The sequence below is a fragment of the Tenrec ecaudatus genome, chromosome 6, assembly GCF_050624435.1.
Source record: "Tenrec ecaudatus isolate mTenEca1 chromosome 6, mTenEca1.hap1, whole genome shotgun sequence".
Classification (NCBI taxonomy): Eukaryota; Metazoa; Chordata; class Mammalia; order Afrosoricida; family Tenrecidae; genus Tenrec; species Tenrec ecaudatus.
The window spans coordinates 24763329-24778905 of NC_134535.1; the positions used below are offsets into that span (position 1 = coordinate 24763329).

General features: G+C 43.6%; 1 protein-coding gene across 1 annotated transcript in view; it reads right to left on the reverse strand.

Annotated features, from left to right (window-relative positions):
• The window catches only part of MYBPC1 (myosin binding protein C1), a 124696-nt gene that overhangs the window by 40361 nt on the left and 68758 nt on the right, over nucleotides 1-15577 (reverse strand). Inside the window, exons 5-12 of the mRNA XM_075553205.1 lie at nucleotides 14754-14902; nucleotides 14368-14485; nucleotides 12792-12843; nucleotides 10421-10477; nucleotides 5218-5384; nucleotides 3821-3953; nucleotides 1795-1919; nucleotides 198-303 (exon numbers count right to left, since the gene is read on the reverse strand). Coding sequence (XP_075409320.1) covers nucleotides 198-303; nucleotides 1795-1919; nucleotides 3821-3953; nucleotides 5218-5384; nucleotides 10421-10477; nucleotides 12792-12843; nucleotides 14368-14485; nucleotides 14754-14902 — 907 coding nt within the window. The remainder of the gene's footprint in view (nucleotides 1-197; nucleotides 304-1794; nucleotides 1920-3820; nucleotides 3954-5217; nucleotides 5385-10420; nucleotides 10478-12791; nucleotides 12844-14367; nucleotides 14486-14753; nucleotides 14903-15577) is intronic.

Below are 15577 nucleotides of genomic sequence, written 5' to 3' on the forward strand. Positions count from 1 at the left end.
ATAAAAAAAATAGTAACAAAACTGGTATCTTGGTATAGGTTTTATTATCATTTCCGTGAAATACAATGAGATTGACATTCTTTTAAAAGTTGTTTGAAAAAAAAAAAGTTGTTTGAGTTTCCTGTCCTATAAACTCGGAAAATAACCCCCTTTTTTTTCCATATATAAACTGGACACACCCCCGGATAGTTACTTACCATTTTACATTGGCATCATCTTCAGACACCTCACAGTCTAATTCCACTCTCTCCCCACAGTAAGTACTGATGTCTTCCAGTTGTTTTGTCACCATAATTGGAGGCTCTAGTGAGAAGAAAAAAGGGGAGGATATGAGGGCTGGAGGTACAGGGAATCCAGGGTGGATGATACCTTCAGGACCAGGGGTGTGAGGGGCGATGCTGGGAGAGTGGAGGGTGAGTGGGTTGGAAGGGGGGAACTGATTACAGGGATCCGCATGTGACCTCTTCCCTGGGAGAGGGACAGCAGAGAAGGGGGGGAAGGGAGACTCTGGAGAGGGCAAGATATGACAAAATAACGATGTATAAATTACCAGGGGCACATGGGGGAGGGGAGAAAGGGGAGGGAGGGGAAAAAAAAAGAGGACCTGATGCAAGGGGCTTAAGTGGAGAGCAAATGCCTTGAGAATGATTGGGGCAGGGAATGTATGGAGGTGCTTTATACAATTGATGTATGTATATGTATGGATTGGGATAAGAGTTGTATGAGTCCCTAATAAAATGTAAAAAAAGAAAAGAGAAAAAAATGATTAGGGCAAAGACTGTACAGATGTGCTTTATACAATTGATGTATGTATATGTATGAACTGTGAAAAGAATTGTATGAGCCCCAATAAATTGTTTTAAATAAATAAATAAATGACTACCAAAAAAAGAAAAAAGGGGAGGAAATCAGCATCATTTGATATTGAAGACCTGCCTTTTGAGTCCTGCTTGTTCACTGGCACTCGGAAAGGATTGTCTATCACAGAGCCTTGGTTTGCACAATAGTTAGTGGATTCTATGGTTTCCATGGTAGAAGATGGTAAATGGGTTTTTAAAAGCCTGTGGCTGGCAAAATAAATAGCTGGCAAGTTCGGGGAAAAGATTCTAATATACCCACAGTAAGTAAACAATCGTTGCAGAGATCAGACAGAAACAAAAGAAATGTACCAAATACCTTTCTTCTGGCAAAGATAGGAAGTGGTAGTCATGTCTGATGACAGAGAACCTCAATACAAGACTCTTTGAGTCTCATTCTACAGGGATCACAAAGACCTAGCATCGTCTCTGAGTGGAGGACCTCATTATGAGGAAAGCAACGGACACGTGACTTCACTGAACCCTACGGCTCTTTCCAGTATCTCTACCAGTGATGGTCTTCAGGATTCTCGATGCCAATCAACAACGATGCCCTTTTACTAAGGAAGCTTCCTGTGACGCTCTGTGCTCAGCTGGGTGAGTGATAGGAGCGTGGCTTATGGAGAGCCTGGCAGCCTTTAGAAACCATCATTTCTCTTGCAGAACAGTGCTTGGCTAGTGTCAGACCATTTTACCCTGCAGACGATTCCTCCCCTCAGTTTAGTCTGTAATGAACTTGGCCATTTAACACCACAGTGTCTGCCAGTGTCAAGGATCTTCAACAAAGAGGCACTCTAAGGCCCAACGGAAACCATTTCTAGAGGTATAATTCTCTCTGCTCTGGAGCCAGAGTGATCACCTGGTCGCTCTTATTTTGATCGCTACCCTAGAAGGACAGTCCAGTGTCCACTGCGGCAATGAGGGACCTGTACTTTACCTCTGACAAAGAGCTCAGTGGAGCATTTCTCATCGCCGGCTGTCACATAATATTCGGAATCATCTGTCAGTGAACAGTTATTGATAAACATGATCCGTTGGCTTCCTTTGTGCTCAAAAATGTATCTGTTTTAAATGAGAAAAAGAGAGAGTCCATGAACTGGATTTCAGCATACCCTCCCCGCCCCCCTTTTTTTTCTGACCTGCAAATTGGGCTTTAAAAAGCCCTGCTTGAAAGTCAGACATAACATTTTAATACACCAGTGAGGCGAATGAACACAAAAATAAAATTGCATCTTTAAAATAATATAAGGAAGCATACAGTCACACCAATTATTTCATTTTTATGACAGTTTCATATGAGGTTTTCACTTAGAATCTAAATCGGTATTCATGTTTTTGCTGTTTAATTGTTCAATGCCTAATCCAGGGATGCAACAGATGGTGTTGAGTGGACAGATTGTGATAGAATGTAGGCAGCCGTCTGACCCTAATCTATAGAGCTTGATGCTCTCTGCCATGAGAAGGACTACCGTCACACCACAGCCATCATCTATGTCTTATTTTAAAAGGACTTGAGCATTTAGAAAGAGAACACTAGAAGCAAGACGATTCCAAAATTCCATGATCGTAACTTGGATGATGGATGAGCACACTAGGGCGTTTTAACAGACTAGAAGGCTAAGGGAGGACTGGGGAGTGAGCATTATCTTTCGGGAAAGGAGGCTTCAGGAGCAAAGCATTAAATATCATTTTTAAGGAAAAAGTTAACCAATCAGAATTACATTTTGGTCAACTCAGATGATCTTCCAGAGCCGCTCATAAATTATAAACATTATCATCACAAAGCCGCCCTGTAGGCTCAGCCATATTAAGTAATTGGAAACCATCTGATTATATTCCAGAAGGGATGGATTTCCAGGAGTAAAGTCTTTGAATAATGTGCACGTGGCTCCTGTTAATTTGAAACAAAACAAAACATTGGAGTTGAAAATCTCTCAGGTTGGGAAGATCTCTTGCAATGCAGTTTTATAACAGACTAGAGATTCCCTCCGACAGCGGGATTATTTGGTCTCTCTCCTTGGGGAGCTGTGCCAGGCCTTAGGAAGCACAAGCTTAGCGCAGAGCTCAACAAGTGGGTCTATTAAATGGACTCTTGTGAAGCACTCCTGATAAGGCTTTAACTGAGTATAAAAAGGTGCTCGGCCATTATTGTACATAGATGTACAGATGCCATTCTGGAAAAACAAAAGCCACGAATAATAAGGTGTGATTTTCAGCTGATATATCAACTCTGTTTTCCAAAACATTTAGTTTTAAGAATGGAGAGACGTTTGGCAATGCTCTGAAATCACCACACGCAGTCTCTCACTCTCACTGCCGTGAGTCTATTCCGGCTCCTAGTGGAACGAGCCCCGTGGGTTTCTGAGACTGGAACTCTTTACAGGAGTAGACAGCCTCCCCTTTCTCCTGCGTGGTTTTGAACTGCTGACCTTGTGGGGTGCAGCCCAGTGTGCCACCATGGTTCTCACACGCCCTAACAAACAACAAAGCAAACTCACTGCCATCGAGCCAATGACAGCTCACAGCAACCCTGCAGGACGGGGTAGAACGGCCTGTGTGGGTTTCTGAGACTTAACTCTTGACGGGAGTGGACGCCTCCTCTTTGTCCCGAGGATGGACTGCCGCCTTTATGGTTAGCAGCCCAACACACAACTGCTCAGCGCGGCACACTGCCACAGACAGGAATCACCTGAAATACGTAGTCTGTGTAGCATGATCAAATCAGCTCTCCTGTACCTAATGCTATAATTTGAGAGAGTCCAGAATATGAGGGCCTTCGAGACGTTCATGGGGGAAAGTCCATGATCCTTAATTCCATTTATCCACGAACTGTTTGAAGCCCCTTGCACATGAAAAGTGACTTCAATTTTCACCCTCCCACCCTACAGCTATGCCTCTTTCCTAAAGGATATGAAGTCAAACGACTGATTTGTGATTGATTTATGACTCTAAAGGCCACTTACTTTGTACTGGGTCGAATCTCTTGACCATTTTTAAACCACTTCACCTCCAACTTCGGATCTGCCAGCTCCACCATAAACCTTACTTTCCCTCCTTTATCCACCTGATATGCAGGATCGAGAATTTTGGAAAAAGCTGGGTGAGAGAAACAACATCGACATTTGTAGGTATGTGTACATATGGAATGAGTTGAAAATATCCTTCCACTCGCCTGCCCTGCTAACTCCCGCTTCTGCCTGACAGCCATTCTATGAGTGAGAACCTAAAATAAATGGGGGAGGGGGAAAGAAACTCAAAGAATTGGGGGGGGGGGAGAATGAGGGAGAATCTTCCAAATTATCCTTTGTAGTTTAGAATTTTATTTATATATAAATAAATAAAGGGCTTTAAAAAAAACCCAGAGAAGGCACATGCCTTTGGAAGAAATATCTGAAAAAAGATGAGTGAAAAGACTTTAAAAATGATTGCCCTATTTTTCCAGCCACTTCCGGAAGCCACCTTGAACAGGCAGGGCTCCTTGTGCAGCGCTTCGCAGACACAGCCTTTTCACAAATCGAACTTTCTGTGCAACCCCCCCCCCCACTCTCCCCGGGCCTCTAGCATATCTACAGATTCCATTATTCCAACAGCATGCGTGCACTTTGTATGTGGGTCCTACTTTGGGAATTCTCACAATATTTCAAATCGCCCCCCACCCCCACCACCATAATATTCTACTGGAACTGCCAACGCACTACCATCAGGTGATCGCAAGTCTTTTGCCTGCATTTCACAGTGATCCAGCAGGTAGAGTGGAATTGCGCCCCGGGGCTTCCAAGGGTAGAAAACCAGTCTCTAAGGGCACAGACAACCCGGCCCCCAACCCCTGGCCGAACTGCTGACCAACCTATAACTGACAAGAGCATTGGAACGCCCTGGCAAGGAAGTTCCAAAGCTCTTGTCAGTAACCCAAAATGCCACCCAGAGTCCCTAATCGGCTCGCTAGGGTCCTCAAATTTTTTAAACAGGGGTCAGTTCACTGTCCCTCAGACCCATTGGAGGGTCGGACTAGAGTTAAAAAACAACAACAAAAAACTATGAACAAATCCCTATGCACACTGCACATATCTTATTTTGAAGTAAAAAAACAAATGGGGCAAAACCACCGGGCGGGCCAGATAAATGTCCTCGGCGGGCCACCTGAGGACGCCTGGCCAGTGTAACTTTCAGGAGCACTGGGAAACAAACAAAATATGGCGTGGCTTACTTTGTTGCGACATTTGTTTCTGAAATGAAACCTGTGGTCTTACCCTTTCCACCAGTCAAGGGAACTCCTGCGCTTCCAAGCAGTCCCAGACCAGCCCTTCCCCGCCCCCTCCCACGCCGAGCTAGAGCCAGCGCGGGGCGGTCGCGCGCTCACCTGCGCTCTTCTTCTCCACCCTGCGCATGCGCTTGAGCCGCTTGAGCATGCCGCGCAGGTCGGTGATGCCGTACTGGAAGGCGATCTTCTCGTACTCATTGGGATTCGCGTTCTTCAGCAATTCCCACACGTCGATCTCGGGTTCTTCTTCCTGCTGCTTCACCTCCCTAACCGGGGACGAAGCATTGCCAGGTTTAGTAGCAGCATTGACCTTTAAAAGAGGGACAATGGGGCACGGTCCCAATTTTTCAGTTTAGGCTTGAAAGCTTTGCTTCGAAGCCTGAGTACCTAACAGCGAAGTAGAGTCCAGCTTTGCAAAGGCTTTGGGAAACTTCCAAATGTAAGAAAGATCAAATTACTTACTTTTCTAGTAGCACTTGTGCTTTTCCTAGTTCAAAACCATTTGGTGGAGGAGAGGAGATAATCACGCAATATCCCGAAAATACCCACTTCTACTGATTCTCAACTTGAAGTCTGATTAGAAGGAGGGATCTTGAGCATGCTAGCATTTATTTAGAATATGGTATTGAGTTCAAAGTGGAGGAAGGACCTAAGGGTTTAAATGGTTGAAAAGGAGGTCTATGGGAAACGATGATCTTTTTCCTACCTTCCTTGATATGCACTGTATTTATGGGAATTTTACAAATCCAGTCTTTCAACCTATGGATTTTGAAAATAGCATTTTCCTACCATTGTGGTAACTAGGAACTATTTATGCTGCTTATTAAAAATCAAAACAAAAACATTAGAAATCACCATGGTTTTATTTAGATGATATTTGTGGAGACAATTTTTTACAAAGAATTGTTATTTTCTAAATTGGCAGGGGAGAAGGGGAATGAAGCCATTAATCTCTCCTATTTCGTATTAGAGAATATGGCCTGGAATGTTTTTGGAAGCAGGTTGAAGTTAAATAATAAATAATGTGACACTAAGTGAGTTATATGTCAATTAAACTCTTAAAATGAAAGCAAGGTAATCTGAAACCATAAAGCACATGGCTTAGGATTCCACAAACAGAGGAGAAAAGCAACTTTAGCAATGGGGATGAGGATGGACTTAGCAATGGGGATGAGGATGGACTTAGCAATGGGGATGAGGATGGACTTGGCAATGGGGATGAGGATGGACTTAGCAATGGGGATGAGGATGGACTTGGCAATGGGGATGAGGATGGACTTAGCAATGGGGATGAGGATGGACTTGGCAATGGGTATGAGGATGGACTTAGCAGTGGGGATGAGGATGGACTTGGCAATGGGGATGAGGATGGACTTGGCAATGGGGATGAGGATGGACTTGGCAATGGGGATGAGGATGGACTTGGCAATGGGGATGAGGATGGACTTGGCAATGGGGATGAGGATGGACTTGGCAATGGGGATGAGGATGGACTTGGCAATGGGGATGAGGATGGACTTGGCAATGGGGATGAGGATGGACTTAGCAATGGGGATGAGGATGGACTTGGCAATGGGGATGAGGATGGACTTAGCAATGGGGATGAGAATGGACTTAGCAATGGGGATGAGGATGGACTTAGCAATGGGGATGAGATGGACTTAGCAATGGGGATGAGGATGGACTTAGCAATGGGGATGAGATGGACTTAGCAATGGGGATGAGGATGGACTTAGCCATGAGTGTGAGGATGGACTTAGCAATGGGGATGAGGATGGAAATGATGACTCCTGATTTTGACCCCTAACCGGAGAGCATACAGAATGTGAAGCCTTAAACTTCATGTGTCTGCCTTTCTGAAGCCACAGCTGAAACCCAAATGCAGGAACAAATACTTCCCAGTAAAAAGTTTTCGTGTAAACACATAAGCTATCATTGAACTTGATCTCCTTCGCTGGCTAGATGCTGTTGCTCTTCCTTAAACTTAGTTGGATATGTTTCTCGGATTTCTCTGGATGTTCGACAGGGAACTACTTACTGTGAGGATTGCTGGTATAGTTATGATTCTTCAGGAAAACTGAGCAAACCATCTGACATGGAGTGATGTGAAAATAGTCACGCGATCCGGCTAGGGGATGGTGGGTGGCGTACCGTCTCAAAGACACATTTCTTCCATCGTTTCAGAGTTTCTTTATGGGCCACATGCACTTTGAGACGGAAATACTGGATTGTTATCCGGGGTAAACGACATGGCAGGAAGAGCATATAAACTCTTAATATGGAGTTGGCGACAGTGACTTCTAAAGATTGAATTTCTATTTGACATTGTGTAAATTGAGGCTCTGAGCCCAGTTCTGGAAAACACTGAGGCAGATCTGGACAAGGAGAGGAAGTGAGAAGGCATTGGCCCACGTGGAACCTGGGAAAGGCCTAGGGAACACGGGCAAGAACACGTTCCTCTAAAAACTCCAACCGCAGACATTGTCTTCATCTCACGGAAATGATCATCGCACCCTCTAGACTTCTAGTGGAGAGATTGGAAAGCATAAGAAAGTTGTTCTGAAATTGGAATTTTGGGAATCATTTGTGAAGCCTCTGTATTGACTCCTTTTCAAATACCTCCTTTTTTGTATATTATTAGGAGCCTCAGAGAGTGTGTGCCTAAGTACATAGGTCTCTGTATCTGTGTTTCCTCCATCCAAAAGGGGCAGCAGCTGCAGCCTCGGACATGACTGGGGGCTTCTCTCACACTGTATCAGGCTGGATTTTCTCGTCCCCTGCAGAGTCTCCCAACTACAAAATGACCCATACTAGATTGTGTTAAATACACACTTCTATCCAGAAGAATCACACCCATATCCATTTCTAGGACCTTCCTCACCCTGGTGGCAAAAGAATTTAAAGATCAAATCACGTATAGGTATAATAGTTAAGGAGAGGCAAATTGAAAATATTCTTTTGCTATCTAATTCCACTAGGTGAGGTGTAGCTAGTCCCACTAAGTGTATATGTATTCGCAGGAAGCCGATAACAATGACCTTCGTTTTTAGTATCATTTCTTAAGTCATTCCGGTAGATTACTAAAGCCTATCATCCTGGCCATGTTCCCCATTAAAACACCCAATACACTTCCTATTATGTTCGTAATTTTATCAATACATACAAGAACACCCCAAGCCTGTCACCTTCTCCTTCCCTTTCCTTGCACGATTGAGTTGAATCTCAAACTGCCACAGGAAGAAGTCATCGCTTTGTACTGGAGGGTGAGGTCAAATCTCTGACCTGTAGCATGTGTTTAAATCATCTGAAATATCTGTCCTTACCAGGGTGGCTGCACATGAACCCTGTCTGCATTGCTATGCTAAGCCACTACATAAAAAACCAAACTTACTGCCATGGAGTCAGTTCCGACTCACAGGACAGGGTGGAACTAACAGAAGCTGTGAGTGTCTGAGTCTCTAACTCTCTACAACAGTAAAAAGTCCTGTCTTTCTTTCATGGAGCCACTGATGGCTTTGAACTGCTGACCTCGTGGTTACCAGTCCCACGTGTAACCACTACACCAATGGGGCTCCATGCTCAGCAACAGTGAGGAGAAAAATCCAGCTGCAGTAGAAGCACCCCCAGTTCCTTTCCAATCACTGGGGTAGACCTATATAATGCCAACAGTACTTTCATTTACATCAAAATTTCTGTAACTTCATGATCCCATTGAAGTACAAAGGTGTTACAGAAATTTTATGTAGAATAAAACTTTCAACTATTTATATAGGTCAAATTTTAAAACAAGGTCTTGCCCAAGAGATTTACTCTGGTTTCACAGATGGTTGTTTGAAACAAGCTGGCTTTGTTGAGAGAAGGAAGATCTTTTGGTGTATCCAATGTTGGCCAGAATGATGCTTATTCTGACGGGGATTTGGTCACACAATTCTAACTCTCAAACTCACCGCTATCAAGTTGAGTCCGACACACATATAGGACAGAGTAGAACTGTCTCTGAGGATTTCTGATACTTTTAACTCTTTATGGGAGCAGCAAGCCTCCTCTTTCTCCCGTAGAGGGACTGGTGGTTTTGAACTGCTGACCTTGTGGTTGGCAGGCCAATTGGTAACCCACCAGGCCACCAGAGATCCTTCACACATTCTTGGAGGAGGTAGAAATGGTAACCTTGTATCAGTACGACACTGGAAACACATGCAATTTTTAAATTGGTAGGAACACACAATGATTTCTAAAAGTTGTGCCAGTGGATTAGTATATTAAATAAATACATTCATATATCAACAACACCTTAAATATGAATCAGAATCATAGTTGGGGATGTAAAGAAAATGAAAACTGGGGCCACGTTAGGCTGCTGCCCATTTTAAAAAATGATTTATTTTTTTCTTTCATTGTTTTAATCATATAGATTTCTTACACTATGAAAATTACCAAATACTGGTAGGCCTAGTCCTTCTTAGTCTGACCATAGCAGTCATCTATTCTCACTTTTAAAAAAGTCTGTGTGTGTGTGTGTGTGTGTGTGTGAGAGAGAGAGAGAGAGAGAGAGAGAGAGAGAGAGAGAGAGATCTCTGACAATATAAGCTCTTTGAGGGAAAAAAATCTAAATTTTTATTGATGGAACTGGAGGTGAATATTTATTTGATTCCTACTATATGGTCCATACACAGTTAATTTCATTTTCACAATAACTCTCTAGTTTTTATTCGCCCTTTCTACAGATGTGCAAACTAAGTCTGAGAGAGGACAATACTTCATTATTTAGTGACTTATACAATATTGGTGTATTTTTGAATCAATGGTGCCTTAGGTTTGATGAAACACGATCAATAGAAATAATATATTAGAGTCATTCTCCCTTATAAATGCCATATATCTATGTCTATATCTTATATACCTGCAGACTTTTATCAAAGTTGTGCTATTAATTTTTCAGTCAAATAAGCATATCAAAAGCAGAAGAATACAGCCTGCATTCAATTCTAAGAAGGAATCATGTATAAAGCTTTAGAGATTTCTGTGTGTATATATTGTCCCAGTTCTCAAATCTTCTCCATCCCGAACTAAGAAAACGTGTGAACACTTGCAGCCATGGAGAAAGGAAGCGAACATTCTTAATACAGATTAGTAGGCAGTTGTTTGCTCTCTTCCTTAGTTGACTCGTTATATTCTATAAGCAAAACACATTTTAAGATGGGAAAAATCTCTTGGAAGACATCCACTTTAAACTTGACTTCTCTGTGTGGGCATCTAAGAGGTTTCCAGGCCACAGCGCCTCAGTCCGTCACTGGATTCTCACCTACGTTTCAGGAGACCACTAAAGTCAAGTTCCCCCGCATCCTCTTGACCTTCACCACTGTCATTAACAAAAGAAAAGCAAATCGGCGTTTAATGCTGAGACACATACACAACCGTTTCCCCAAACACCACAGGTAACAAATACGCAATTTTGTACCAGCACGCAAGGCATGGAACAAAATCAACACAAACAGTTTCTTTCCACACAAGTGACATCTGAAGTTTTTTGGCATATGTACTTGTGGAAAAGTGGAACAAGGGGGCCTTGTGCTACTCAACGATTTCGCAGGACACAATGTATATCGATTGTGTATAGAAAACTGCTTGGATTTGTGTTCAAACCAAGCAACACAAATACACCTAAGCCAAGCAACACAAAGTACTTTGTTTTTGCAAGTTGGGGGCTCTGGGGACATACCTGTGTAAAAATCAAAGGACTTTTGCTGATCTCTGTAATTCAGGTGAGACAGAGATTGGCTTGGCTCTGCCTTACAGGACAGAGTGTACCATTGTCAAATATATAAGTGCAAAGCCTTATATTCCAAAGGTAACCTCTTTGTGTCCGGGAGTTGATGAATTAGAGATGCGACGTCAACATAACATGAAAGTGGAGCTAGCCCAGAGCTTTGTGAGAGATGCATTCCTTTCTGTTTGAAAGGAACAAATCATTCTGGTCTTTTCATGTTCTTATTGATAGTGATACCTTTGAAAACTTTTTTTACAATTTGTCTTAGGACTATTCATGAATCCTTTATCAGCCATTTTCCAAAGGGGTTTCCTATCAAGAAATGCATCTTAAAATAGGCATGCAGCTGCCTTCGGGATTTCATGGAAACTTTCGATAGAAGCTCCAGAGCTGACATTTAGATGACACTGCGTATTTACTTACTGTTTAATTTTTTTAAATGAAGATTGTGTTTCCTGCTCTTTACGAATGTTAGTATGGTTTCTAAGAAAAGAGCCTGTGGGTTTAAGATTCGTGTGCATGACACGTACGTTATCAGGATGGCACTCAAATCAGGCTTTCAGAATGTCATTAGGTATTGGGGGAAGGCCCATCTCGCCTAAAACAGACTTGCACGTGGAGGGAGCACTGCCTTAGCATCGGGTATTTGCTGAGTGTGGATCAAAAGAAAGTTGGAAGGAAAGAAATGGGATGTACTCATTTTAAAAATCAATGGGCTGGCCAGTTAGTATTAGATAACTTTTTTTTTAATCATTAAGATTTTGAGATAGACACAATTTCTAGAGGGAAATGAACCTTATGTAAATAGACCAAAGCAAATGTTTTCATTTGACTTTCTTTAACAAAACCCGATATGGAATCAATCTTCATAAGAACAGGAACATTAAATAATTCATAATATGGAAGAATGAAATATGGGAAGCTATGGTAATAAGATAATGAAAAATCAGGGGTTATTTGCATTTCTTACAAACCGGTTATCCGCCCCCTCCCCCCGTTTTTATTCTTTGACCCTTGTTGTTCGGCCTTAGCAGGTATAGAATAAACCCAGTAGACGCCTGTATCCTGCCTTTCTATCGTGTTCCATATTTCCACTCAGTGGTCTTTCCTGTAGAATTGGCAACTATTTGGGGTGGGGGGCGGGCACTAATTTCCACAAGAAGCCAATTGATACAGATAGGAACTGGAAACAGGGAATCCAGGGCAGATGATCCCTTCAGGACTAGTGGTGAGAATGGCGATACCGGGAGGGTGGGGTGGAAAGGGGAAACCGATTACAAGGATCTACATATAACCTCCTCCCTGGGGGACGGACAACAGAAAAGTGGGTGAAGAGAGATGTCGGACAGTGTAAGACATGACAAAATAATGATTTATAAATTATCAAGGGTTCATGAGGGAGGGAGGAGTGAGGAGGGAGGGGGGAGATGAGGACCTGATGCCAAGGGCTTAAGAGGAGAGCAAATGTTTTGAGAATGATGAGGACAATGAATGTACAAATGTGCTCGACACAATGTATGTATGCATGTATGTATTGTGATAACAGTTGTATGAGCCCCCAATAAAATGATTAAAAAAAAAGAAGCCAGTTGATTGTTGTTTTTCTGGCTACAAGATGTAATAGCTCCTTAATTGATTTCTTCATGCAGAACAGCATGAATAAAAGTTTTCTGACTTAACAGCTGCCATATCAAATGTGTACCTTGATATAGTTTTGCCATTAGATAAAAAATAATGCAATTAGAGAACAAGCTACATAAGAATAGACTCACGTTACATCTTTACTTTTAAAAACTGATCACCGTGTTGTTGATTGGCATGAGATAGGCGGGTAGCTGGTTTTGTTTGACGATAGGGAAATGGTGTGGAGGAAGAGAAAGCTATCGAAATGCCCTTTCGAAGTTACCTTCTCTTGAAAGCAGATCTGATGTCAATGTTCGGAGTTGTCCCAGTGGATTCTTGGAAAGGAAAGAAAGCAAATAGCTATCAAGCTTTGGTTTAGCTAGTGGGCTGTGGGGCTCTCTCAGATAAAGAGGGAGGAGTGGATTTCCTCCGTGGCTGGGCTGCTGCAGCATGGGAACGCCCCCGTCTCACACAGAATCCGCGAAGGAGCTGTTATCCAGTCTACCCGTGCCCAACGGAACTGCCCGGGGAACTTCAACAAATACCCCGCTTCCTTATTCTCGCTGTTGGGCATTTTGATTCTCACAGACATCATTTGATGGGCACATGAATCAGTATTTTTAGCAGTCCTCCGGGGGATATTTAGAGAAGCCCAGTCAAGCTGGACAACAGCCACTCAAGGTCAGATTCCCACTGAATGGAGAAATCTTGACGGTACCTTGACCTTGACCCATGATCAGCAAGCCTTGGCTTAACATCTCCAGGAAGGGGTGAAGGCAGGGGAGGAAGCAGGCAGGAATCTAACCGTCGACATAGCCTTAACTAAAGAGCATTTCCTATTGCTAAGACAAAATTGACCGTCTCATCATCCCCACCCTTTGATTCTCATGCCCACTAAACTTCTAGAAAAATTGGGAGAGCCTTTCCCCTCTACTGAGTGACAGCTTTCCGCTACTTGTCAGGATGGATCCAGCTGTGCTTGGCGTGGTTCCAGCTGGACAGGACATGCTTTCTGGGCTCTGCCTCCTCCCATGCCCTGGGCTCTTGAAGCAACGCAGGGCTGAGGTGTGATGCCCAGGGCCCAAAGCCATCACCCCAAATGTGGAACACGTGACATGTTGCAGTGAGGGCTGTCATTTCCTCCATCTAGAAATTATACCATGTGTTCTAGCTCAGCGTGTGATTACAGTAGCTTCATTTTTGGAGCCGTACTAAACTTTGAATATTGTGATTGAGGTGAAGGGTTACAGCGCTGCTCACCAGTCTTACATCCCACAAGTCAGACGCACATTCTGCTTCAACTCATCCGTTGCAAACGCTTCCCTGTACCATCTCCGATTCATCATTACTGCTGAGTCAACACGCCCTTTTGTATTGTCATCCTGCTTATCCCTATGGAATGCCCTCGGGGAAGCATATAGGTCGTATGGATGGAGCACTTCCACTCCTGACATTAGTCCTGAGAAGAATTCTCCCTGCCCCCTGGGTCCCCTGGCGTCCTTATCCCACACCGCCTTATCCTCAGTCTGAGTGAAATATGAGGGTCCAATGCAACAGGCAGTCAGTCCGTAGTCACAACAACCTCAAAAATGACATGCCTTCGTTGGGAGATTGAAGATAACATTGACAAGAAATGCTTATCAATTCCTTCCCTCCGTTCCATTTTGACATTATCCCATGGCAAATTCATTCAACTGGCTTGCTGATGTCACCACAATCAGAAACGCACACAATTTTAAAAGGATCCTCTCGACCCCCGCCCCCCAAAATATAATTTCATGGTCTGAGATTACCTTCTTCTCCATCCTCTCAGAACGCCTAAAAAATCATATTGCACGAGGCAAAGCGAGCATGCTTACCGTGCACTTCAAGATCGAATGTACAGCTGTCAAACTTGTCCTTGTAGGTGACCTCGCATCGGTAGTTCCCTGCATAGTTCTCTTTGGCCTTAATGATCTGCATCTCAAACGTGTACACCTGCAATGAAATGCACACACACACACCTCGCATCCACCGTGTACACGGAAAGATGTCATCCCGTTGCAAGGATTCGTGCACATTCCTCAGCACTGGCTCACAGATGGGAGTATCTAGACAGGGCAGGGCATCTAACTCAGCAGAAGAGATAGAGCCCCCGGGCACAGCAGAATGTAGAGATTCGGAAGGGCTGCCTGGGGCTGACCTTCCTGCCCACCCGGAGAGAAAGAGCCAGCTCAGCCCAGGATTCGTGCATTCGGGGCCATACCCGGTTGTGCCTTTCAAAGGTTTCCTTCAGCTGCAAGTGTTTGCCAGCTTTGCTGGCCAGGTCCATCCATTTCCCCTTGAACCATTTCACCGAGGGCTTTCGAAGAAGATCCTCAGCCTTCACTTTGGCGATGAAGGTAATATTCTCACCTAGAAAAAGCACATGAGGGCTGCAGACCGGTTTCACACTTGCCGGTGGTTGCGCTCACACCTGGACAGATGTTGTGCAGGGTGGCGCTGCCCGGACTATGAGGTGATTGGTGTCCCCCTGTTGTGCAGTGAAGTGATCCTGATTTTTAAAACGATGAAAGCATGCTAGAGGCTCCTAGGATCACCTAATATGTTCTGCCTTTGAGGTTTAGGGAGCAGAAAAAGAGCAAGGGGAGATCAACGGACATACTTTTTAGGTTTGGATTAAACACAGGCATTTTATATCTAAGAAACCATGGTGGCATGATGGTCAGAGTGTTTGGCTGCTCATCAGAAGGTTGGTGGTTTGAATCCACCAGTCACTTCTTGGGAGCACAATGCGACAGCAAGCTTCCAGAAAGCTGACAGCTTTGGAAAACCTGCAGGGCAGGGCTCTCCTGCCCAAGCTGGAACTCACTCAACAGCAATGGTTATTTTTAATTTAATATGGATATGTGTATATTTATGCACACACACATAAGTACATATAAAGGGGCTTTAAAATGTTTATGGGAAATTCATCTTTTAATGCCACTTTTCCATGAACTTTTTGAAGTCCCTTTATATGTCTTGTTGCTATACACACACACACACACACACACACACACACACACATTTCAAAAACAAACCATTCGC